Source organism: Uloborus diversus, chromosome 8 (genome assembly GCF_026930045.1).
Source record: "Uloborus diversus isolate 005 chromosome 8, Udiv.v.3.1, whole genome shotgun sequence".
NCBI lineage: Eukaryota > Metazoa > Arthropoda > Arachnida > Araneae > Uloboridae > Uloborus > Uloborus diversus.
In genome coordinates, this window is record NC_072738.1 from 79,924,570 (window position 1) to 79,950,165 (window position 25,596).

The 25,596-nt window shown below is 35.8% G+C and overlaps 1 protein-coding gene across 1 annotated transcript in view; it reads right to left on the bottom strand.

Annotated features, from left to right (window-relative positions):
• LOC129228444 (homeobox protein unc-4 homolog) overlaps positions 1–25,596 on the bottom strand; it is a 93,566-nt gene that overhangs the window by 1,965 nt on the left and 66,005 nt on the right. The window contains exon 3 of the mRNA XM_054863125.1: positions 1,689–1,902. Coding sequence (XP_054719100.1) covers positions 1,689–1,902 — 214 coding nt within the window. The remainder of the gene's footprint in view (positions 1–1,688; positions 1,903–25,596) is intronic.

The window sequence follows — 25,596 nt, forward strand, 5'->3', positions numbered from 1 at the left end:
GCTGTCTTCCTCAAACATACTTTCGAAGTTTTTTCCATTTTTAGAAAACCTAACTTTATGCAGGATTGAAATTTCTGCACTTTTTGGTTGCCTTATACATGTAGACTTTTTACCCATTACAATTAGGGCTGTCGGAGTTGGAGGGGAAATGGCCGACTCCGACTCTAATTCCTGACTCCAACTCCTTCACAACAAAATCTGCCCGACTCTGACTCCTAGATTTTTAAACTCATCAATTCCTGACCCTGACTACTTAATCCCGAAAGCTTTCCGACTCCGACGCCCTGTAAAAGAAAAAAAAATTGCCTTTGATGCTTACTTCCCCCGAGCGATTGTTCTTAGGGTCTTAACTTCAATAGACAAGCCAAAGGGTCCTACACACAAGAAAGGGAGTTTTCTGCTGGAGAATCTTCAGAATAGCTCAATTTCTACAGAACGGTTCTATACTATAACAATCACGTAACCGTACGAATAAATTCTTTTTCTGTTTAGCATTCATAACCTTTGTTATTGCGACCAATTGAAATCTCTCGACAAATCGTTAAATAGTCTACATCGATAAGAAAATGATTGTTTTCAAACCTGGACCACTGCGCTCACCGACAGTGATTGAAAAGAAGAGTTCTGTCCCCGCAAAATTGCAATAAACAACTCGCACTAAATGAGACGAGTACATTAATTTACAATTAAAGAATAAGCGGAGGAAAGAATGATTGGCATTTTACCTTTCTTTCCTCTGCTCTTCAATTGCAAACTGCATCTGGAGTAAAGAAGTAAACCGTGCACTAATCTACGAAAAAAAAACTGATATTTTTTGTTGAAATATTGAGATTATGATACTGGTTTCAAACTTTTGCTAACGACTAGATAGTTTGCAGAACGTTCGTTAAATCAGGATTTCACGAAACATGAAAATAACTGCTTCAAGAATTTCTCTGTCGAACACAAACGTTTCTGCCGGCCTCAGGGGATAAAACTACGCTCTATCCATCCATTGATCGCAAATATTATTTCAAAAAGATCAAACTTTGGCTAGCTTGAGAAGATATAAGTACTATTACTTTCAAGTAGTGTCCGATCTTGATAAAACCAGCGATCCTGCTATCTATTTATATATGAGGTATTCAGAGCTCAAGTGAATCAAGTTCGTTTCAACTTGGTTCACTTTAACTCTCAGATTTAATACAGATACGCAACTCAAGCGAACACGCGAATCTTGAAGTAAACGGGCAAAAGCGTATCCTACGAGGAAACAACCACTGACCTCCAGGGAATGCTGTTTGCATCCTCGTAGTCTACGGCAAAAAGTTGTTTGCACGCATGCGCCTTACAAACGCTTGCAAGTTTGCTACTTGGTCTCGGTTGACCATGGAACAAGTTTCTCGTTATCTATCTAGTTAATACTACGTCCATGCTTTTTAGCTCTGAACGTGAAGTGGATTTTGGAAATGAACTGTTACGTTCATAAACGAGGCGTTCGGAGTTAAAGTGGAGCAAGTCAAACTAGATTTGAATTACTTTAGCTCAGAATGCCTCATATATATCGAATGGCTGACATGAGCGCGCAAATTGAAAAACTTTTAATATCCCAAAACGAGTTCAAAACTTATTTTCATTCAAGGAAATAGCTCAAAAAGTAAAATAATCAATAAACTTTCAAAAGTTTAAACAACTTGCGCATTCCTCACCTAATTTGTTCTGCTGCTGCAACCTCCTGGCCTGCCTTTCGAGCTGTTTCCGCAGTTTTTTCTCCCGCCGGTCCCTGTCCCTCCGGGCTATCTCATCGGGCGGGATGGGGTCGCCCGAACACGTCTGAGGGTGGGCGTTGTGTGCGGGGCGGCCGGGGCCCTTCTTCGTGTTCTCCTTTTTGCGCCATTTCGCTCTCCTGTTTTGAAACCATACCTGAAAGGAGATGAGCCTTGAATGGTAATAAAAGTCTTTTCTGTTGCATGCAGAAAGTCATCTCTCATTAATTATGACAGAAAGGGGTTTTAAAATTGAGAGCAGTTGAGGGGCAGTTCGTAAATTTCACACGTTTTTTCATCACGTTTTATCTCCTTCCTCCCTTTGTCCCAAAGTGCAACTCTGCACCATATCCTCTCCTCGTGTCACACGTCACGTTATATTACATAATCATACCTGTTACATAAAGGCGTTATGTCACGCCTTTTGTAACCCCTCCCCTTGTCACAAACTCACAATTTTCCTAGTAACTCCCCCCAGAGAGTGACACCATTTTTTGTGGACAACCCCTGAGGATGTGTAATGAATGTAAATAAATATACAGAGACATCTGTATAAAAGAAAACAATAGAAATGGTTGGAAAAAAAAATTAAATTAAAGTAAGCAATAAAGATAAAATTGAGCCCTAAATATTTCACTTCTAAATTTAACTTTCCTGCTTTTCTGGATACGTATCAAGTAACTGAAAAAAAATTACTCTTTCGTATCTTCAAGCTCCCAGATGTCTGATGAGTTGAAGCAGGATCGTTTTCCTTTCATTGCTTTCAAACTGTATTCTCGTCTAATTTATTCCATACACCACCGGTCAAAGCTGTGTGGCACCCACATAGCTTTGACCGTAGTAGAAAATTAATAGGTCTTTTGGTTTGTCTGTATATTTACAAATAATGTACGATGAATTTCTCGCCAATTGGCTTGCACATGTTACGGTTTCACGTTATGATAACTTGGTAATTTACTCGTCCATCTCATGATAATTTTGCTCGGGAAAATGTCCTTAAAATTGGAATAGAGAAAGAACAAAATCGAATTTTCGAAAAATCGCTTCGAGCTGCACACCCCCATGCTACAAACTAATTCTGTGCCAAATTTAATGAAAATTGACTGAACGGTCTAGGCGCTATGCGCGTCACAGAGATCCAGACAGAGAGACTTTCAGCTTTATTATTAGTAAAGATATAGCAAACATTTTGAAACGAAAAGGAATCAAGAACTGTGCGTAAATGGAACAAGTCATTAAACAAATTAAAATGAAAAAATAAATAAAACAACAAATTAAAACAGATGAGGGCAACTGGTCACAAATGGTAAGCAATAATTATTTTGAAAAATTAAGTATGCAGCCGTAGTCAAAAGAGAAGGAATTCTCAAAAGTTCTGCTTGTGTTCTTCAAAGTGCGTAATTCAAGAGTGTAAGCACATTCTTTGCACATAAAATACTGTTGAATCAATGATTTCGCTAACTGAAGATAACTTTATAGAAGTTATTAGAAAATAAAATTTGGGAGGAAATATAAACTGCAGTTATATTTATATACTCATAAAGCAGAAAATGTCCCAGAAAAAAATTTTGCTCCCAGATTTAGGTTTTCTGTTCTTTAAGTGTAAAGTTTTGTGTTCTTCCATAATGTATGCACAAAAGACTATTTTTTTAACTCTTCGAACTTCCATGTGTCGGACGAGTTGGAGTTGGAAGTCAATACTATACTCTCAACGTTAAAAAAAAAAAAAAAAAAAAAAAAAAAAAAAAAAAAAACTTTCTCGCTTTATTCAACAACTTTCAACAGCGATATTTTGAGGTGCTTTTCACAACATAGCTTCCGAAACGTGTCAGAATAGTCGCCTGGAAAACTCTCTAATAGTAATATTCCGCAACATGCCGTCCAATCATTTGGCTTCTCATGCAGAAACATCCCAACCTCCCTCGTAAGATCTTTGTATCTTTGTTTTAACTGTCTAATTATCCCACCACACACCACACTGCAGCGTTCATTCTTCAACAGCCAATCTTTTTGTTGTCTGCTCATAATAATAACAAACGGCCAGCTTCCGTTTCAGTCGTCGCTCGATTCCATTCTGATCTGAGAGTAATGGGCCCATTAAACTAAATGATTACTTGTGACGATTCTAACTGGCACGATATCTTGATCGAATTTTCCAGAAATTATGGGCTACCGTCACGACGTGCTGAACCCCAGTTTTGTGCCCTTCGTTGTGAATGTACAGTACATAATACAGCGTAATGGTTAGTATTTTTAGAACTTTGAGAGTAATAATAGTTGAAATTTGTATCTGTACAGACAATATATCCAGAATCTATTGATGGACTTCATAGAGAATCATCTTTTATCTCTATGGCTGTCAGTAAAGTACTTTCAGGTATTGTAGTGCAAACAATATATCCAGAATCTATTGATGGTCTTCATAGAAAATCATCTTTTATCTCTATGGTTGTCAGTTGAGTACTTTAAGGTATTGTATCTGTACAGATCCATAAGCTATTGATGGACTTCGTAAAGAATCATCTCTTATCTCCAGGGCTGTCAGTTGAATACTTTAAGGACTTCTATAGATTCAAAGAAAAATATTACTTTTCAAAAATCTGTAAATGTTCTCTGCAAACTTTGCAGTTAATTTCCAAACAGGCATTTATGTGCAGTCTGCATTGAACCAAAATCATATAAATTAACGCAGATGGTTCTTGGATTCAACGTTTGGAAATGTGCTTAACGCGGATGCTACGAATTGGGAATAAAGTTGATGAATACCTTTTGAAAGCAATTCTAAAGCTTAAACTCAGCATTTTACAAATCCTTAGGCAAGGCATGGGATAAAATATCAGTAAGTGAGTTGCGGCCCATAGCCAAAACTTTGACACGTTTAAAGCTCTGTGTTAAGGCTAAATGTAGACACTTTGAAAATTTGTAAATGCATTAGACGAAATGCTCTATTCATATTAATTCTAAAGTTTGGTCTTAATATTTTCATTAGTATTAAATTTATAACGTATCATGTGTGTCCAAGTTATTTCTTGTCACCCTATATAAGGATGCTTTAGGAAGTTTGGCACACTAAATTTGTTTCGGGAAGAAAATATTGTGCTGTTACTTGAAATTCAATTTTGAGATATTTCTTAGAAATCTTTGAATTTAATATTTGTTTTATCTCATTCTATATAGCGGCTGCACTTCAATACGTTCTTTAAAGTTTTCGTAGATCGTAAAGTAAAAACATGAAAATTTATTCACATTTTCAACCCACAAAAGTTGAATTTGCAAAATCCATCCTCCAAAAGTTTTTGGACATGTTAAGACCTTGTTGCACTTCCACAGACAAGACAACAACAACAAACAGCAATCCACAAATGGATCTTGCAGTTCATTGTTTACAAACATATATTAAACACAGGTAAATAGGATATTGTAAAAAGCAAGTTCTTATAAAAGTTTTGGCTCAGCATAAAATTTTTAAATGCCCTAAAATTGATCAATGAAAAATATAGGTCTCAATAAAAGTGTTCTACGTTTAAAAATTAAAAAAATCTATGGAATTTTTAGTTAAAGTATGAAATTCAATCACGATCAATCTGACTGAAAAAGCGATGCAAAATATGGTCCCTGCATCATTCCTCTCTTTCCTTCGCAAATAACGCTGAGAGTGGGGTCGTTTCCGAAGTTTTAAAAATATTTTTTTCCGAAAGAGCATGCTTAAAAACATAGGATCTGACCATTTTTTAAATAATTTGACAAAGTTTAATATTAAAAAAAATATTTTAATCGGTGCGCTTTTATTGTTTACGCTTCTGCCGATGACATTACAAATGATGAAATGCCATTCACAGAGCACAATATTAATTATTAATTCGCATCTTTACTCAAGTGTATTGACAACGATATAGTTGATAACAAGTGTAGAGCACAATATTTCATTCGCATCTTGATTATCATAACGTGGAAACGCGGTAGACAGATGCGCCAAAAGTACATCTGTGACGTCATAGAGACCACACCTTATTTTTAAAAGCGGACGTTTAAAAAAAAAAAATTAAAAATTAAGCGTTGGGAAAATGAAATTTTTTTTCTCGCTCCATGTTTTTTTTTTTTTCATTTTTTGCTTGTTTTATCAATTTTAGTGACTAAAAGACGTACTTATGACTGAAGGAAACAACCCCATTTGCTTATGAAACGCATATTCTACTCCAAAGTTATTCCAAACTTGCAATAAACTTGTCATAAAAAGGAATACCATTTCCCATTTATCTCAAAAAATGTAACAATCATTTATTACTTCTCTTTCAGAGGCTCGTGACTTTTTCCTTTGGAATTAAATGTCATGCGATGTCCATGGCTTGGTGACTACTAACAAGCACCGCCCCCTACACAAGTTCCAGAGAAGAGAATTTCATTAGCGAGATTTGCATGTTTCGTGCCTTTTCTGGGCGCATGCGTGGACGCTCGCGTGACCGTTCCGCTGCCAATCTGCGATGGGAAATGAGCTGCCCGTGATGAATTTTATTGGATACAGTTGAGGTATAATTTATTAGCCTCTTGTTACTTTTGCATAAATGTATTTTTAGATGGCGGGAAGATAGGAAAGGACACAATAGCCTCAATGCCCCTTGCAAGTGATATAAGAATATATTTTCGGGGTAAAATTAACCTGGCAATATTGAAAAAGTTCCGATATATATTTTAATCCAAATTGCGAAAAGTTCGTCAATGTCTTCCAAAAAATCCTAATTAGTTGGCCTGATAAATTGAAAACAAGAATATGTTGAAAAACGTTTTAAAAACGCTTTGAAACTGACTGCTTTCATCAAAGGATTTATTTGAAAGGTTTAAAAATGCATAATCCACAAATCCATGCTTGCTTAATTTCAGCCATGAAATGAATTTATTATATTAACTAAAGATTAACTTTATAATTACTGTTTTTCATTTCATTTTTTTGGCAACGATTAAAAATCTTGTCTCTCCCCCCTCCCCTTCACGACAAAGCAAGCGTTGACCCGGTACTCATCATAGCAATCGTAAATTATTATACGGAGGTGAGTCGTTCCACATAGGCGGATTTAGGACTGAGTTCTGGGGGGGGGGGGCAGGATTTTTTTTTTTTTTTTTTTTTGGGGCAACATTTTTAATTGCCCTCCCCACCCCTCTCCCATGTTTTTCTCTGTTTTCTGTGATGCATAAGGCCATTCTTTACTTTTTTATGTATCGTTTTCGTGTAATCATGGTGTCCTTTTTGAATTGACCTTAAAAGAAAGGGGGCTGGTATTGAGAGAGTGACGCAGGGCTTCCTAGTAAGTGGAATATAGAATCTCCAATTTTTGGGGCCCGGAGGAAATTATATAAAATGGATATAAAATTCTGCATCTTGAAGTCTTATAAAGGTTAATTGGAAATAATAGGCAATTTTTTTTTTTTAAAGTTTTACGCTTTAAAAGTGCTTTGTGATGCAAGTTAATACTTTAAAAGAAATGGTGCACAGATTTAGAGAATAGGTATCAAGAGAGTAACATACTACCCATTTGAACAATTCTTAATTTATACACTTGATATGAAATAAAATTGAAGCACACTTTGCTTTAGGAGTTTCAAAGACTTGTCTAATTATTTTCAAGGTTTGGTTGGCTAGATTGGGTTTTTGGTTTAAGAGCTCTAGTAGGCTATACTGCACCAATTCTTTTCAGGGATTTTAGAACCTATCAATAATTTGCACTTTCCGGTCTCTGAAATTGAGTAGTAGATTATATACAGTTGAACAGTATTGTTCAAACTTTGTAAGAAACGGCTTTTTTAACTTTAAGAGAAAGAATAAACTTTAAATTCTCATTACAACTTTTTTTTAATTATAAGTAGCGCAGAAAACAAAAAGAAACAGGGATGGTGTATAATTTTTTCCCCAAGCTAAACAGATTAACAATATGCAGTAAAAGTAAGATAAAAGCAATCAATACAAAAGAATTTCCAAAATTCTGCACTTGGGATTAAATAATTAGCGAGATATGAAGCATGTGAGTCACAAAAATTTATTTCAAGTAATATGTTACAAATGCGAGAACCATGATTTTTACATTTTTGATGCAGGATGTAGCAATGAGCTTAATTTGACACATTTTGGCATACCTCCCCCTACAATTTGTTAGAAATTTTAAAATTTAAGGGTAGTAACCACACGTTTCCAAATATTCAAGGTTTTCAAATACTTGAAAATGAAATTAGTTTTTCAAGCACTTTCCATTTTATTAAGGAACGAATCACAGTTTTTTGGGAGTTAGGGGCCCACTTCAAAGCAGGGGTCCTAAGCTATGGCTTGTTTATCTTATAGGCAAATCCGGCCCTGCATGTAATTCACTCTTACCTGCAGATTTTTGTTTGATTTTTTGTAATTTGAACGAAAATTCGTCAGTTTTTACACTTAAAGGATTTTTATGATTTTACCAATCTGTGTAAGGTGTTTATCGGTTTTTATCAAATTTCAGCAAACTTTTCCAAAGCTTTTGATAACTGAATTACTCACATTTCAATAATGACAATAACTGTCTCATTTAGACTTAGATGATTATGACTAACCATAATTTTTAAACAGTATTGAGAAAGTAAGGAAAATGGTACTTTCCCTCTAAGTAAAAGGATTCAATTAATTAGAACGTTCAGGTAACTGAAATTTATTCAGTCTGCGATAGTATTTACTTTTCTTTCTCAAAAAAAAAAAGACAAGCCGAAAATTTTCCAAGCGCGTGAAGTACAGTTCTAACAATTAGTTTCATATATACAATTTTTTTCCTTTAACAAATAAAGAAAACACAGTTATAAAAACATTTCATCAGGTAATAATGGTCTTACAAGAAATGTGCAAAACTTTCGTGCCGGAAATATATCTCCCTCACTTTTTCTTTTATTCAGATGTTTTCCTTACAATGTATGATTCTGGAAAATCAGAAATTTAGTTTTGAACTGCTAGGGATTGAGGTTCCTATTTTTTCCCCCTAAAAAATTAACGCATTGTTTACAGTTATTTTACGTTTTGTTTGTTTAATGATTGGACAATTTTTCCAGTTTTTTGTTTAATTGTTACATACATTCATTGAGTATGGTGTTAACTGTTACATTTGATAGTATTTTGCTGTACAAAAACCTTTTAGCTAAGTACTTCTTTTTCAATAGCATACATTTCAAATCAGCCAATTTCATTTGAACGTGTGAATCCAGAAGAAAATCTTTCGTCTGTAACAACCCAAAACATCTAGTTTTTGAAATCACGCAAATTGAAAGTAAACATTCTGAAAAGAGAGAAAACAAATTGTAACGAGTAGATCGTTCTGTTAGAGCAAATCGGGGAAGGGAGGGTCCCAAATGTTAATTATTGTAAGTGTTGCAGCTGAATGCATAGCTCGTTCAGCCTTTATTTTCATTCATATACTTGCCCAAGTGGTTTTCAATCCAAAATAGTTAATTTAGACCAATTTTCAGTACCCTAGTGACAGCTGTACTATTTGTATTTAATGTCCGTTTTTTTTTCTTTTTCTTTTCTCCCTTCAGAAAAGGACATTTGCTATTCTCTTCAATTTGATTGAACTATTCAAAAAAGAAAAAATCATATTTTTTTGTTATAAGATTTTGAAAGGTAAGTTGTTACTATATAAACTCCTCCCAAAACTGGGGGCATTGCCCCCTTTGCCCCCCCCCCCCCTCCCATAAATCCACCCATGCTCTTCTAAACTATTAAAAAACAAAAAAAATAAATATATATATTTTTTTAATTTTTGGAGGATGTGTTGTAACTACATAAAGTCCTCCCAAAACTGGGGGGGGGGGGCATTTCCCCCCTCTGCCCCCTATAAATCCGCCCATGTCGCTCCGTGCTTTTAAGTTGATTTCAACTGATTATGCTTATTTTTATGTTTGATCTTTCGTTATAATGGTCTTGTTCGAATAGAGTTACCGACCGGTTAAGCCAGGCGGTTGATCTCATGACGTTTGATGTCAGTGGTTCGTACGGTGAGGGTTTGTAGAACGTTTTCATATGTAATTGAGTAATTAGAACTCTATTAGAACTCTTCTTGTTGGTGCCCCGTGAGCCTGAGTCAACTGATCACTCGATTTGAATACGATCAGTGTATATAATTTTTAATCTTTTGGTGCATAACTAATACTTGTGCTAAAAATGCCTAATTCAAAATTGTGTAAATGTTTTATTTTTCGACCTGAAATCTAGAGTGGCAACAAAAAGTATTGTATTGTGTGCGGAATGTAAAAAATTTAAAAAAAAATGACATCAGTCTATTAAATACGAATTTCGAAATTGGTGAAAGTAAACGTGACTAAATTTCTAAGGCGTATTTCTGTATTCCAATGCATGAAGGACAAGTGTAAAGTCGTTGAAATTATCTGAGACTGCAAAAAAAGTCGTCAAACCATCTAAAAATATTTAATTAAGTGCAATATATAGAGGCAAACCATCTAAAAATATTTAATTAAGTGCAATATATAGAGGCAAACCATCTAAAAATATTTAATTACGTGGAATATATAGAGGCAAACCATCTAAAAATGCTTAATTAAGTGCAATATACAGAGGCAACACCAAAACTTGTCAATCAAAAAAAAAAGTCAATCGAACAGGTTATAACACTTTTGCCGAATGATTTACAATTCCTTTTTTAATTTTTTATAATCTGACTGAGTTTTCAAAAACGATTGCTAATTACTCTCTGTTGTCGTACCATTAAAATATGGTATATTTAGCGAACAAATCACATTAACATGTGTAAAAACCTCGTCGGCTGATTACTAGCGGGAATTTTCCTTTCATTTCATAAAGCAGCTGTCCGCCATTTCAGCTCCATTGGAAGTGGAAATGACAACGTCTGGGTTATTTACGAAGCATTGAGGAACACGGGAAAGGCGTGTCGTTCCACACTCAACTGTCAAAAACGATTTTTATATTACGTAAAATCCTGAATCGATTATTACATGCCTCAATTTTTTCTTCCTGTGACGTAAATTTTGGGTGGGCTGAAGTCTCATTTGCCTGACTTTTTAGAGGAATATTATTTCTTTTTTGCTCATTTATTTGTCATTCACTAGAATTGTTCTCCCTATCGATATTGAGAAATTGCTGGATTGTCTTTACGATATTTTCTTTGCATTTGTGAAAATTATTTCCATTAGTTCTATAAAATAACTTCAAAGAATTCAGATTCTTTCTGAATTCTTTCAATACGATTTTCTTTTTATTGTTTGCTACAGCAGTACATTCTGATGTGGAAAAAAAAATTTGGGGCTCCACGAAAAGAGTCGACAGAAAAAAGGTCCCACATCGCAATAGAATGCAGTATAGTTAAAAAAAAAATACTTTAAAAAAAAGGGAGGGGGGGGATTAAAACACGTGTCCTGGAAAACAAAACAAAACGTCAATTTCAGTTGCGAAAATGAATTTCATTCATTCATTCATTTAGAATCGCTTGGCTCGCTGAAGCCTCGGGTCAATGCTTTCTAAAAGCAATTCTCATGTTATATAATTAAAAACTCAGCGTATGTATCTATGTATATACCTATGTATTTATGTAGTCATCTATGTCCAAGTTTCTTCTCCCGATGGACAGTGAACTGACCATCGAACCTGGTATCCATGGATTCGTAATCTTCCCGTCTTTGTGTTTGGCTATTTAACATAATCCTCCGATAATAATTAGCGGAGACATCAATTAAAAACTATATATATTAATTATGACCAGTGGCGTATACAAGGGGGGGGGGGGTTACCCCCCCCCCCCTTTGACAAAAATTTAGGTTGAATTGTGAACTTGTGCGAACTTTTTATGGTGATATTTAATGATATATACACACACACATATATATCATTAAAAATCATCGTATGATCAAACTCTCCCCTTGGAAAAATCCTGGATACGCCACTGATTATGACACTTAGATTTCGACATGAAATCCCTATTTTTCGAAGGCTTTCCTCCATTCAAATTATTATTCAGTGCTTCATCTCAACTTTCCGCAACAATGCTTTTATTAAAATTAATAGCGGTGAAGAAAATCATTGAGACGAAAGATCTGTTGCCATTTTTTTCGAATATAAACAAGTAAAATTCTTTCTTTGTTTTAAAGGCTTTTCCTGGGAATTAAAATGTTCACTTTTTGGTTATTTTTCCGCAATCTACCACAAAATGTAACTGTTTTTTTTTCTTTTTAAGTCTGAGAACACGTCTCACTTGACGTATTTTTTATTTTCGAGGTGGACTGCGCAAAGCCGGGCTACGCAGCTGGTAGCTCTCTTAAGACTCGTAGAAGTTTCAAACAAATGTCTTCTAATACAGAAATTTTTAAGTCATCGAATGACCTAAAAGGTAAAACTGTGTATGAAATATTTCTTCCCTATATTATCAAATTTTTGGAGAAAATGAGGTAAAAATTAAAAGAGAGGAAAAAAAGGGGGGAATTTTGGGAAAAGCACTTTGAGGTACACGCCCCTACTTTAAAAGATTTTTTTTTTTTTTGGTCAAATTTCATGAAAATTGATCGAATATTCTTGATCTTACGCGCGTAAAAGACACATCCAGACAAACCTTCAGATTTATTATTAGTAGAGATAAAGGGTAAAAATCAATACTGTGTTGATTTTCATATAAAAGTTTTAATCTTTGTATTTCCATACTAAGATAATTTACCAATAGAAACTTGGTACAGCCTGCTGCATTTTTTTTAAGGATTGGAGGGCGAAATTTTCGGCTATGTCAAACGATTCTGTCAAGATAATGAACCACATTAGCATCCTTATTGCCCCAGCAATATCTACATAAAGAAAAAACTAGCGTGGAGGGAAAGCGATAAAATTGAAAAGGTCACAAGGGATAAAATGCAGACGACGCAGCTCGGTATGCGTGCCTTCGAGAGACTACTGGACGCTGCATAACGATCTGAATTAATTTTGTGAATATTGTGCACGCATGGTTTTCTCCGCTGTTTCCTTTCCACTGCTTTCATGGTAGTCACGCCAACAAACCAATGAGATAGTAATTCGAGAAAAGTATCTGTGTCTAGCGAACCGTCAGCTCACGCATGTGCAGAGAGAGGGAAAGGATTGAATATAAAAAGATTGAACTTCAGCAGCGTGATGGACATCATTAAAATGGCTTAGTTGATTTGAATAGTTTTGACTTTTGCCACCCATTCTGTTTGTATATTTTTCAGTGATGAAATGAGTTGATAATATCTGATTGAAAAGCTGAGTCGTAGATTATTTTGCCAGTATAGTTTTAGGTTAGGTATAAGGATAATCTACTGATTATTTTTTGCAGTTCAATTAATTGCAAGCACTAAAATGTCTTCACCAGCAATTGCGTTTGACCGAATTACAGCAGTTGTTGCCTCTTTTCAACAGATCTTTACTAATAATAAAGCTGAAAGTCTGTATGTCTGGATATCTGGATGTCTGTTCCACGCATAGCGCCTAGACTATTCGGCCGATTTTCATGAAATTTGGCACAAAATTAGTTCGTAGCATAGGGGTGAGCGAAGCGATTTTTCGGAAATTCGATTTTGTTCTTTTTCTATTCCAATTTTAAGAATATTTTATCGAGCAAATTATCATAACATGGACGAGCAAATTAACATAGCAAATTGGCGAAAAATTCGTCATCCATTATTTGTAAATATACAGGTAAGCCAAATGAGCTTTTAATGTTCTACTACGGGCAAAGCGGTGCATGTACCGCAATATTTCAGAATAAAGTTCTAGTTAACACTCAATAGTTGCAAAAGGCATCCAAAAAAAAAAAAAAAAAAAAGAATAAGAAAAATAAAAGTCAATCAGAAGCGGATTTGTCTTGCTTCCTTTCTTTCAGATTATGTACCCTAAGAACTTAAAACAAGTTGTATGAGATAAGTTGGAATTGAAATTCATGCATTAGTTTAAGAGGTATCAAAGCAACTTCATCTTTGTAGTCCAGTGTTCAATGCCAGGACTAATTGTGTGATGATATGAGTTGGTTACAAAAGAGACCTCCGTTAACATGACGCCAACTGTCATAGCGCATACTGGTGCAAAGTAGAGAGATCGTGCATTTTACGGGCGCAACATTGATTCTTCAAAAGCAATAAAACAAACGATCATTACAGCGTCCTCTCTATTGGGAATCCCCAGTTTACTGCGATAAATAATCTAACAATCGTTCCGAAATCTATGCAGCGGCACGATAGAACCTTCCCAGGGAACCATTAAGAAGTAGAACTGGCAAAAACAAAAGAGGCGAATCCCCCCCCCCCTCCCCCCCCCAAAATGGCGAGTCTCACGCACTAGATTTGTGTTACAAATTTCGGCAAAAGGGCGGACAGTTTTCAACTTCCACAATCTCTTTATCAGCGCTGGGCGTTTGGCGTTTAACGCGGGTATTTTTTTCTTTTCATTCTCGTGTGTATTTCTTTTAATGAACTATGGCGTGTTCATCTCAAAAGCTACCCATCCCCCTAACCGGGAAAAACACAAGAACGAAAAAGAAATAGAGTTCTTTCTAAAAATCAAGTGAAATTGGTGGTTTTCCCTTAATACCAATTAAAACCAATAAATGATAAATTGCTTAATGCAAGCGTAATCGTAAGTAATTACTGCTTTTTACTTTCACCAAAAAAAAAAACTTGTTTGAAAGAGGAAGGCGTTTCAAAAAGGATAGTTGGTTTCAGTTGTGTGCATTGTCCAAGAGTAAAAATAGTAGTTAAAAGAATTTCTTTTTACGCATTTAAATCATTCTAAAGATATTCTACACGCTCCCTCCTCCTGATGTCTGAACGATAGCATACCTTTACTTAAACTGCTGCCATGCATGTACTCAGAGGCGTTCACGGGGGGGGGGGGGCACTTGTTGGCCTGGGTCCGAGCCTGAAGGGGGCCCAATATTTTGAGAACTAAGGGCGAAATATAGGGGTAAATAATATGGAGGGGGGCCAAGAAAAGTCATTTGTGACGGGCCCCAACATTTCTGTGCACTCCCCGCATGTACGCATTGAGAAGAGATGAAATAGAGGGCGTGAAGACTTTCCTTCGTGTAGCAAATATTCCAAGTCACGTGATTGATTTTAAAAGCAAAACATTTTGGAAGAAATCAGGTTTCTGTTGCTACTTTCAAGCAAAACATGTCAACCATTCGTCGTTGTTGGCACGTGACTTAGAGTTTTAGCCTCAGCTAAACAAATATTTGAACTTGCTCCCTCCATTTACTAATTTCTGCTCTAAGCATGTACGCACTCACAGAAGCAATCGCCGCAGTCGTTCATTTTCATATTTCGTCAAGACAGCAGGTAAGAAGAGTAAACACAGTATTCTTTACATATCTCCACAGAAACAAATCGTATGGTATTAGGTCAGGTGACCTAGGGGACACGGCAATCATAAAGAATGTAAATAACCTCTCCGTTCAGGCGACCCTTCAAAGCATAACAGCACAGTCACACAAAGAAATTACAAGGACAAGAGAGAATGTGCATTCATGTCCGAGCCGGGATTCGAACCCAGGACCTCTCCATCGCAGTCAAACTTCTCTGAACACTAAACAAGTTTTAAATTTGATCATAAATATACATAAGGATAAATGATAAATTTCGTTGCGTATTAAAGTGATTGAAGTGGATTAAAAAATTAAAAAGCAGCGGTTAATTTTCCTCTCCCCAAATTTTGTTGTTAGTAGATAATGTAGTGTCTTTACCTTAAATTGGCGCCATCAGTTCGGTGCAGGCCTGACGAGAAGCCATGTAAGCCTAGTCGGAATCTAGGGGCCTGGGCCTTGGGGGGGGGGGGCGACATTGACGCAAAAAAAAAGAAAGAGAGAGAAAAAAGGTAAAAAAGGGGGGAAATTTGATTAAGAGAAAACGTAAAGATTAAATAAATTTACTTTTTTGGTATTTACTGTTGTGGCACTTAAAATAGAGTTAATTGTTTTCTAATAAGCGGTTTCGATTTTTTTCTCCCCCCCCCCCGTTTTTTCCTTCTTTGTTCCCTTTCCTTTTCTTTTTTCTCCTTTTTCCTTCTTTCCCCCTCCCCCCTTTTTTTTCTCTTTTTTTAAGGGGCCCGGTGACATAACTGACAAGGGGCTCCCCTTGCCTCTCTGCGGCTCTGGTTTAGTGAAGGGCAAACAGTTACGGAATACAATCTGTTTATGAGGGAATTTGTGGTTGAGCAATCGCCATGATAGAGCATGAACAATGTTATGAATTCAAGCATGTCCACGACTCAATGTGATGCATTTTTTGTTGCTCTGTGTTTGTACTACGTGTGAACGCGTTTTAATAAATGTGTGAACTAAAAGTCATAGGCAGGAAGTTTAGATTAATGACCATACGTTGCTACAATGTCCGACAAAGAGCTTTTCAAATTCATAAAAGAGGTAGCAATCTTAAAACCAAAAATAACATCATATAAATATTTGCACAATTAGTTGTGAGCTAACGACTATAATTACGACTAAATTATCCATTAATTCTGAGGAGGAAGTAGAAAAATCATCATTTATCTCCATTAATTGTAGGTAGAAGAAGCATAGCTAATAGATTTTGCTGTTCTTTGTTGTCTATTGACAGTGCAGCAAAAAGATCAGAAATGTAATTAAAGTTAAATTCAAATACCAATATATGTCTTTAAGGAATGTCCTTTGAACCATATCGTCAATTTCTAAGCTTAAGCTTTAATTAAAAAAAAAACTAAGTAAATCAATGCCAAAATTTTAGAATCATTATGTAAAAAGTTTAGATAGGAACTTTGATTAGCTTTTTACTTGCTATTATTTAAATCCCCGATGTTTTTTAACTTGTAGAAATTGCAATTTCATCTAGAAAACTAAATAAATAACATTTCTCTGTTTTATTTTGAATTTAATTATTTTCAAAAGTTAGTATAAATAAGTTGTCGGAAGTGGCAACAATAGCTCTGTCATTTTCTTTTTTTTTTTTTTTTTTTTTCGCTACTCCGAATATTGACTACAAATTCTAACAAACTTTGTTACCAAGTCAGCTAATAAAACCATCGATGTGTAATGTTAGTAACTTTTTACAGCTCGATGTCCCAACAAAACAAGTCCCAGCAAACTGAGCGCTTTTTTATAAAACAAGTTCTCGGGGCATAAAATAAATGGAGGGATAAAAGAAAAACATGGAAAGCATACTACGTTATTAAAATATGTAAAGGATAGCTATCAATGAGAGAATTTACACCTCAGTTTATACTATTTACAGAGCGATAAATCAGTTACTTAAATTATAAATACATCAATTGTCTGTTGTGTGCGCTCCATACTTTTCCTTTTAAAACTTACAAGTAATACAGTCAACTCGATTACTCGAAGTACCAAGGAACCCTATAAAGTCTAAAGTCTTCGAATAATCGGTAGTCCGAGTTATTGGAAGCTCCTTTCCTACCCTTTTCAAGAATAATTTTTATTTTGTTTTTTAGGAAAAGTGAATAATAGATATATTATAGCGTTAGTAGTTTGAATAAAACTAATCATTATAAATATATACATAAATCTTTACGTAGAATAAATTTTATTATGATACTTAGAAAAATATTGTTTTCGGTTGCTTATATTTGTTTTTGTTATCGCACCTTGAAACGTCATTTAGTTTGTGAACACAATTCGACCAGTCTACGTTTTCGAAATTCTCCAGTTACTGCAGTAAAATATTGGAAAAATCTTATGCTCGATGATTAATAGGGAGGGGATCAGGATTCTTCTTTATTGTCATCATCAGAGTCTGCACAAGCAGACTCTCCACGAACAGTTTCCACACTAGTTTCGTTAAACATAAATTTTGACTGATTTTCATGAAAAATGTTAATGAAAAAATGGTTACACATCATTTTTGCGCCGACAAAGTTATGCAAAAATTATGTTCAAAAAGTAGTAAAGATGTTATTCAAAAGAATGAAATTATTTTTACTTTTTAGAACAATTTCCGGCTGCAGTTTTTAAAGTCGGTTCTTTTTTTTTTTTTTAATTTTTATTTCCTAAAAGCACTACTACTTGAATCATCCAAAAATCAAGGAAATTTTTTTCAAGTTTTGAAATTTTTTTTAGGTTTTCCAAAGATAAGCCCGGCAGTGCAATTTTAGGTCGTCAGTCAAGGCAAAAGTAACCCAATCGGCTACTTTTTTTTTACAATTGGCTAATTTTGTTCATCAAGAAGTTTTTGTGTAAATTAATTATCCCCCTCATACCAGCTGGTAAGAAAAAAACTTTTTTTTCTTATTTTGGTTGCATATTTATTCATAAATGAAAACAAAAATTCCGTAAAAACTTCGATTTAAAAGTAATACATTTAAGATATAGAGACAACTTTGTATTGAAAACACTAAATTATCTCGGGACCGAATGAAAACTTCGAGATGGAGAAATATTTAAGTCATAAGACATCGAGTTATCGAAACTCGACTGTATAATGGCTGTTAAAAACTTACAATCACAAATATTCTAGAAAAAACCTGCGAGAAATTCCGAAACTGTTTGGGGCTTTAAATTTACATGAAATATGTGCAAATTATTTTACTTTTTAGTTCATTTTAAAAACATGGTATTCTTCAAAACTTTATTTATTTCATTCATTGTTTTTTTGACTTTAGTGCCGCACTGCAATTAATTTCAGCCCCTATTCCCATCATTTCGATGAAACTGCTTTTCATTGATGGTAGTGTATGATCCGGCAATTTAACGTTCTCATTTCAGAATACAATAAAATCCAGTTTATGAATCATAATATGCTTATTTTATTTCATTTTTTAGTAATGTAGGTTTATTTTAAAGTTTTGCTTTGCATAGCTTTGTACACCATATAAGGGAGTTGACGTCCCCCTTGTCCATGCAACGACGTGGCTGATTTTTGGCTTTTCTCATGACTTCTAATAGCATAGCAGCAGACATGTTGACGATTTCTACCTTGATGTTGACCTTCAGGTTTTACAGGATACTTAGAGGGTTGTCCTAAACATGAGATTCAAAAAAAAAAAAAAAATCACAAGAGGGCCAAACGGAGGTGCAGTTGATCACTCACAGTGGTACAGGTGGAAGTGTACACTCAAAGCAGCCTTTGATGCACTTTAAATGTGAACCATACTCAATCCTGTTGGTACCAAATGTTTGCTAAGTCAAATTCATCAAATCGTGGGAAGAATAGAGAGTTTTTCTGTGTATGATCGTAATGTGAACGTCACCTAACAATTGCGATCTTCAAAATTATGTAAAACAAAACTTTAGATATGTTCTTACAACACCAATTAAAAATTTATTGAGTTTTGGAATAAGAAAGTTACGTTGTCGGACTGTGTCGGACAACATAAACAAGACACTAGATTTTTCTTCCGGTAGCCCATGTCTTCTTTTCACACTGCATACACGAAAATTTCCAAATCTTCTACAATCGAACAAGCTAACAACGAGCCCTGAATCAATGAAAACTCGGATTTAGTGTAGAAATCAGAAAGACTTGGTTGGTATAGTGTTTAGTCTACGGGAGCTTAACTCGCTTTTAACGAGCAAGCCCCCCTTATTGCGAGCAATATTTTTGTGTTTCTTAAAATTTCTATCGATTTTCAACTCAGCTTATTCTTTCTTGGAAAAATTCCTTTGAAATTCTGAAGGCAACCGAAAGTTAGTGATGACTGTTGAGATGAGTCATGAGCCCAGAAAGCTAATGATGACGGCTCCCCCCCCCCCTTTTTTTTAACTTGGTGGGGAAGAGAAGCATTTAAAAATTATATATTTGTTGACGTCAATTTTATCACTTAGTTGCTCAAATTCAAGCTAATCCAATCAACAGCTTAAATTGCGGTCGAACGGTAGATCATACACTAACTACCAATAAGTATTTGAACACCTATGCAAATGTCGATATCTGCGGTCCTAAGGTACGTCACGGCCTCCGCCGGTATATATCGTGTAGGAAACAGCATCGGCTTTAGTCGCATGCAAGATTTCTCACAGTTCGGAGCTCTCTGATTTCGAGAAAAGTATAACTATCGGGTAGTATCACAAATGTGGCCGATCCTTAAGGGACATTACTTGCGATCTGAAGTACCCAAAATCAACAGTGGCCTATGTGATTAAGAAGTGGAGGGTGAGCTGTCATTGTCGGAATGTCCCCGAGTCGGCAGACCAACGAAACTGGGAGATAGAGACCGACGAGTGCTGTCCTGAGAAATTCGGAAGAACAGCACCCAAACGATGGCCCTCATCTGCGAGAAGTTTCAACAGGCATCCGGGAGTATTGTTTCATATAATACCATCCGTAAGGAAGTACATCTGCTTGGTTTCCATGGTCGTGCTGCTGCCCATAAGCCTTTGATCACAAAGTCTAACCGTGCTGCTCGGTTAATGTGGTGCAAAGCACATCGAAATTGGACCGTAGATCAGAGGAAACAGGTTCTTTGGAGTAACGAATCAAGGTTCACCCTTTACCGTTCGGATGGCAGGGTCTATGTCTGGCGTCTACCTGGAGAACGTCTCCTACCAGAATGCATTGTGCCAACAGTCAAGTTCGGCGGAGGTAGAATTATGGTCTGGGGGTGTTTCTCTTGGTATGGGCTGGGACCCTTGGTCCCCATTCATCGTAAGCTCAACTCCGATGCCTACTGCACTATTTTGGATGACATTGTGCTTCCTACGTTGTGGCAGTTTTATGGGTTGGACCCCTGTTACTTTCAGGACGATAATACCAGTTGTCATGTTTAGACGTTAACCAAAGCTTGGTATGGTGCCAATGGAGTTCATCAAATGGTCTGGCCTCCCCAGAGCCCAGACCTGAACCCTATCGAGAAACTCTGAGACGAGTTGCAACGCCGAATTCAGGGGCGCACTCCCCGTGCAAAATCGGTGAAGGAACTTCTATGTCTTCTCCAAGCTGAGTGGAAGAAAATACCACTAGCTGTCATACAAAGACTTGTGGAAAGTATTCCCCCGAGTGTTCACTCTGTAATTGCCTCTCGTGGAAGCTCTACCAACTATTGATTTTGAATAAAGTTAGTTTTTCTTTTCTATCACAGGTGTCCAAATATTTATTGGTAGTCAGTGTAGAACGCTGCGGTTAGTCACCGGTCGACCAGTCGAGGTCGGCGAACGCAACCCATGAGTATTCCTCGAAAACAATAACCTAAGAAAGATACAATTCGGAACTCCAGCGCTCGAATACGCTACCTTGCGGTGATTTATAAAACTTCAAATGAAACTAAAACATTGCCACGTTGCGATCCACGTGTGTCTGTTGACGTAAACACAGGCAGTTTGTTCTGAGTATTTATTAACGCAATCGATGTGTCTTAGTTTGCTTTCAGCTACAGAAATTAATTCGTCCCTTAGTAGTATTCTCGAGCTTCTCAAAATAATGTTAGTTTTCATTATTTCCTTAATAATTGGTGAAAGCGAAAATTCTGGATTAACAAACTTGGATAACGTTATACAAGGTAAAAAATTTTATTGTTTTGTATGAATTTGTAAGAATATGGGGTTTTTTTTAATCTTAAATTAATTAAACTTACCATATTTTACAGCAGCATTTAGTTGGAATGGACAGTATGCAAAATATTTTCTTGAATATATTATCGTAGAACAAAATGAATAACCGAGAAAGAATTTACTTTATTCCTTTTATTCTCAGCTGAAAGGTTTCGCCAAATTTGTTTAGGGTTATAGTTTTAGTATAGTGCGAGCAAAGTAGCCTTGGCGAGATTTCGCGTTTTTAGTTAAAGCATTTTTAATTTTTATCATGAGTGGAATAAAATGGTAGTAAGATTACAGAATTCGATAAGTGAAAAGAAATAATGGTCAATCAACTGAAAAGAAAACTACCACCATATATCCGTGAGAATTTTGTTGATGATTTGCATAACATGACACAATTAAATCGTAACTCAGAAATTAGAAAAATCGAAACAGAAAATTTTTAAATTAACCGATTCGGGAATTCGAGAGAAATAACTCAGCTACAAATGGAAAACAATAAGCGCTAGCCAAGCAAGGCAAAAAAGTATCATCTTCTTTCGATAACAATTTGTAATGTCATATTGAATTTTCTAGCATTAATTGTTATTCTTGTCAGGCTACAATTATTATTTAGTTTTATCAAGAATTGATAAATATCGAATTCAACATCGTGGAAATAGCTGCTTAGAACTACGAACTACGTAGTTTGCATTAATCGTTGACGTTTAGTAATGCTTCTTGAATTCTCATTTCTTTCTACGTGGGCCAGAATATCCACAACACTTTGAAAATTAATTTAAAAAGAATAAAACGAAAAAATCATACGTACGAACAAAAATCACAACACTTTTAGCATTTTCTTCGTTACCACGTGCGTTTGTTTTAGTTTTTAAGCCCGCCATTAGACAGTGACTTCAGTGCCCCCTATAGTTCGTTGGAGTTGCGAATAAGACAGTTCAAAGCAAATTAACAAAACTTGTTTGGTACTACTGTGTAAGAGAAAAAAAAAAGTATGTATGAAATGAATATTTTTGATTTTTTGCACGAACTCGTTTTTTACGAGCACCCGGGTAACGAGCAAATATCAAGGTGCCTTCGCTTTCGTTATAAGCGAGTTCGACTGTATAATAATTTTTAAAATGCATTTGAGATTACATTTTTCCGTATAAAATATAAAATTGAGCTTACCTTAAACTTTAAGACCGTTTTAAAAATTCCGACTTTTTCCGTAAAAATTTATATTAAAAAGACACAATATTTCAGACTAGATTTATTGCATTATCCATAAGTCTGATTAGAACACTTAATTACCGCATTACGGCAATTACGTCGGTGCTAATCACCTGATTGCAACACTGCTCCAATGGAAAAAAATAAATAATCATGGCGGACATTTAATTGAGCTTATGAATTGCTCCTTAACAGCGCTCGAGAGAGACATGGCGCATAATGAGGTAGCATGGCATGGAATTAATTTGCATACAAAAGACCGAATTATCAGCTCATAAAAGGGAGGGGAGTAAAAACGAAGCTCTGCACATTCGAAGAATAATGGGAAAATAACCTCCTCCGCCTCCGCTCAACTCCAAACGGCAGATAGTTTGTAACGGTTTAATTTAAAAGGAAAATGGCGCTGGCGTATTTCAGGTAATAGAATAAAGTCGCCTAAAAAGTAATCTAAATCACTACGGGACTTCTGCTCTTGGAATACAAGAGTGTCTAGCGGTTAGGTCGGGGGAGGGGTGTTTTGTGTTAGTTGCAATTGAAAATAATTGAACTGGCTGCGATTTGGAATGCACAGCTCTCGCATTCTGTTCGTCGACCGCTTTTGAGAAGGATGCCGTGAAAGTATCGTCTGCTCAATTGGAAAAGCGCGGGATGCGAAAGACAACTGTAATTAATTCTCCTCACTGTCTCTGTCGCCTTGAATATTTTATCGAGCTTTAATTTTGTTGGTAAAAGAGGAAATTCCCATCTTAAGTGAAATATTTATTTAAAATAAGATTTTGGCAACAATGCAGTTTAATGTTGCTTGGAATGCGGGGTTCAGAACTTGTAATAAGGATTTGCTATTTGCGTTGAAGTTAAATAATTAACATTCATATGCATAGATAGATGGCCAGATAGGTGGTTCGCCATCGTCTGCTTGAACCAAAAAATTGTCCAAGAAAAACTTCAAATGTGTTCAAATGAATTGTAATGAATTCCAATTTCAGAGAAACAAATATGTGTAGGAGGCTTTATGTGTTACTGAGCAAAAAATAAGTTTCGTCGGCTCAGCACTTTGATTTTCGTAAACGTTTTACGAGTAGTAATTTATACTGTTTAACTATTAAGATACTTTCTCCTTTCAAACTGGCTACCAACTGTACACAATTTCGCCGAAACGGTTATCACAATTGGCTTTGGTGTTATTTTAAAGAAGTTGACTTACATTGGATCCAAAATGACTGTCTGTCTACGGTCTAGACAGTCCCTACGCCTGATCTTATCCTTCAAAAAGACAAGGACTGGGGATTTTAATTTAACTTTTACACAATTAAAATCTGTGCCCGCCTGTCATACGAGACTTTCATGTGGTTACATCCTCGTTGGCAGGGCTTGAATACTGAATAAGCTCTGAAAGTTTGGGCTTTCCCTCAGAATTTTCAGGAAGGTCCAAGAATGACTTTAAAACTTTGATGAAAGATTCCAGTTACTGTTTTTAAGTGTTATTTTTCACCTGACAAAGATTATCAGAACAAGAGGGGGAAAAACTGCATTAGTCATTTTCTGTCATTAAAACTTAAAAATATCAACGATTTTGCTCCAGTATATGATTTGATTATTAACTGCAGGAGTTGCAAGGCAACTATACAATGTATACACATATCTATGTCGTGGGGGGAGAAAGAGAAGACACTGGAATCTGAATTTAGCCGTGTCCCTTGGGAAATGATATTTGCAGCGTCAGTGAGTTTGCTTTCAATGCGTAGAACTTAGAAAAACACTACAAACAAGTAGGAGTCTCCGTAGTAAGATTGAGCTTACCCTAACTTTAGAGACTAATCGGGTCTTGCTCGTCTGCAGAAATTTTGGCGAGATGACCAAACTGTCAGCAAATGATCAGCAAGACCATCGCCAAATGCCAAAGACTCTGGAGGGAAGGTTTCGCTAAGTTCGTAGTCAAATGCCAAACCGCTGCCGAAGGAGGCTATCCAGTGGGCACAGTTAGATAGGCAAGCGCAACAAAGCATGGGGCAAAACCCTCTAGTATCCTTTTCAATTTTTCAATTTTCTTTATAAATGCCATGATGTTTCTATAAAGAGCAAAATTGCTGGAACTTCCAAATTATTTTGAAGTAATTCAAAGTACAAATTTATTACGAGATAAAAACTTGTAACAAAGAACTCGACACCCCAACGACTAATAAACCTTTCCGCTTCCACGTAGAGGTTGGATATTTTCCAGTCCAAACAGTAGCAGAACAATACTAAGTTTTGTTTTAATTTTGATTTCACAAAATTTACAGTGTCTTAAACATGCCGCGCCAAACACGAAACTCTCGAAGCTTTTTCTGCACACAGAACACATTCAAACGAGCGTCGCCAAAAAGTTTCTTTGAACCATTTTAGATGGTCAGTGCTTCAAATATTCATCTGAAACGGCAATTGCTTCTATCACGGTAGTATTCCACCCCTCCTCCTCCTCACCTGAAAACAGCCCCCGCTTTCTTTTCGAACCCGGCATCGATTCTTTCCAAATGGAACAGGTGAAGAAGCAACAAATAAATAAATAAACTCGTCGCGAGTGATTTGTCCCTGTGAGGTGAGGGGAGATCCAAAGTAAATAGGAATTTATGTCGGGGTCCCCGTTGGGACGCTCGCTTGTGGAAAATCTAAGTGGCGCGTTCGCTTTACGCCACTGGGGGAGCACCTCTGACCGACGTGAAACTAAATTCGCTTCACCTGTTTTTTTTTTCTTCGGGGAACCGCTACCTTATTAAATTTGATTACAGATAGGCCTTATTTTCAATCCGAAGTAATTTAATTAAATGTTGTAAAGTCTGCAGAAACTTTATATCAAAAACAAATTTTGTTATCCATTTTCAGTCCCATCTTTATATTTTCCTGTTAAATTTTCACAAGTGTTCTTGCCGCCTGATATGTTTCGGAATTAAATAAATAAATAAATAAATAAATAAATAAATACAAATATGAATAAATAAAAGTAAAACGGAATAAATTTTCTTTGACCAATATTATCATGTTCTTATATTTATTTAACAACTAGAAAGTCGCCCGTCAAGGTCGTCAAGGTACGAAGGGTAAAAATTGCTTCTCTTCTACATTTTAACAAAGCAATTGCCTGTTTGGTGATAGTTTGACAGTTAAAATTT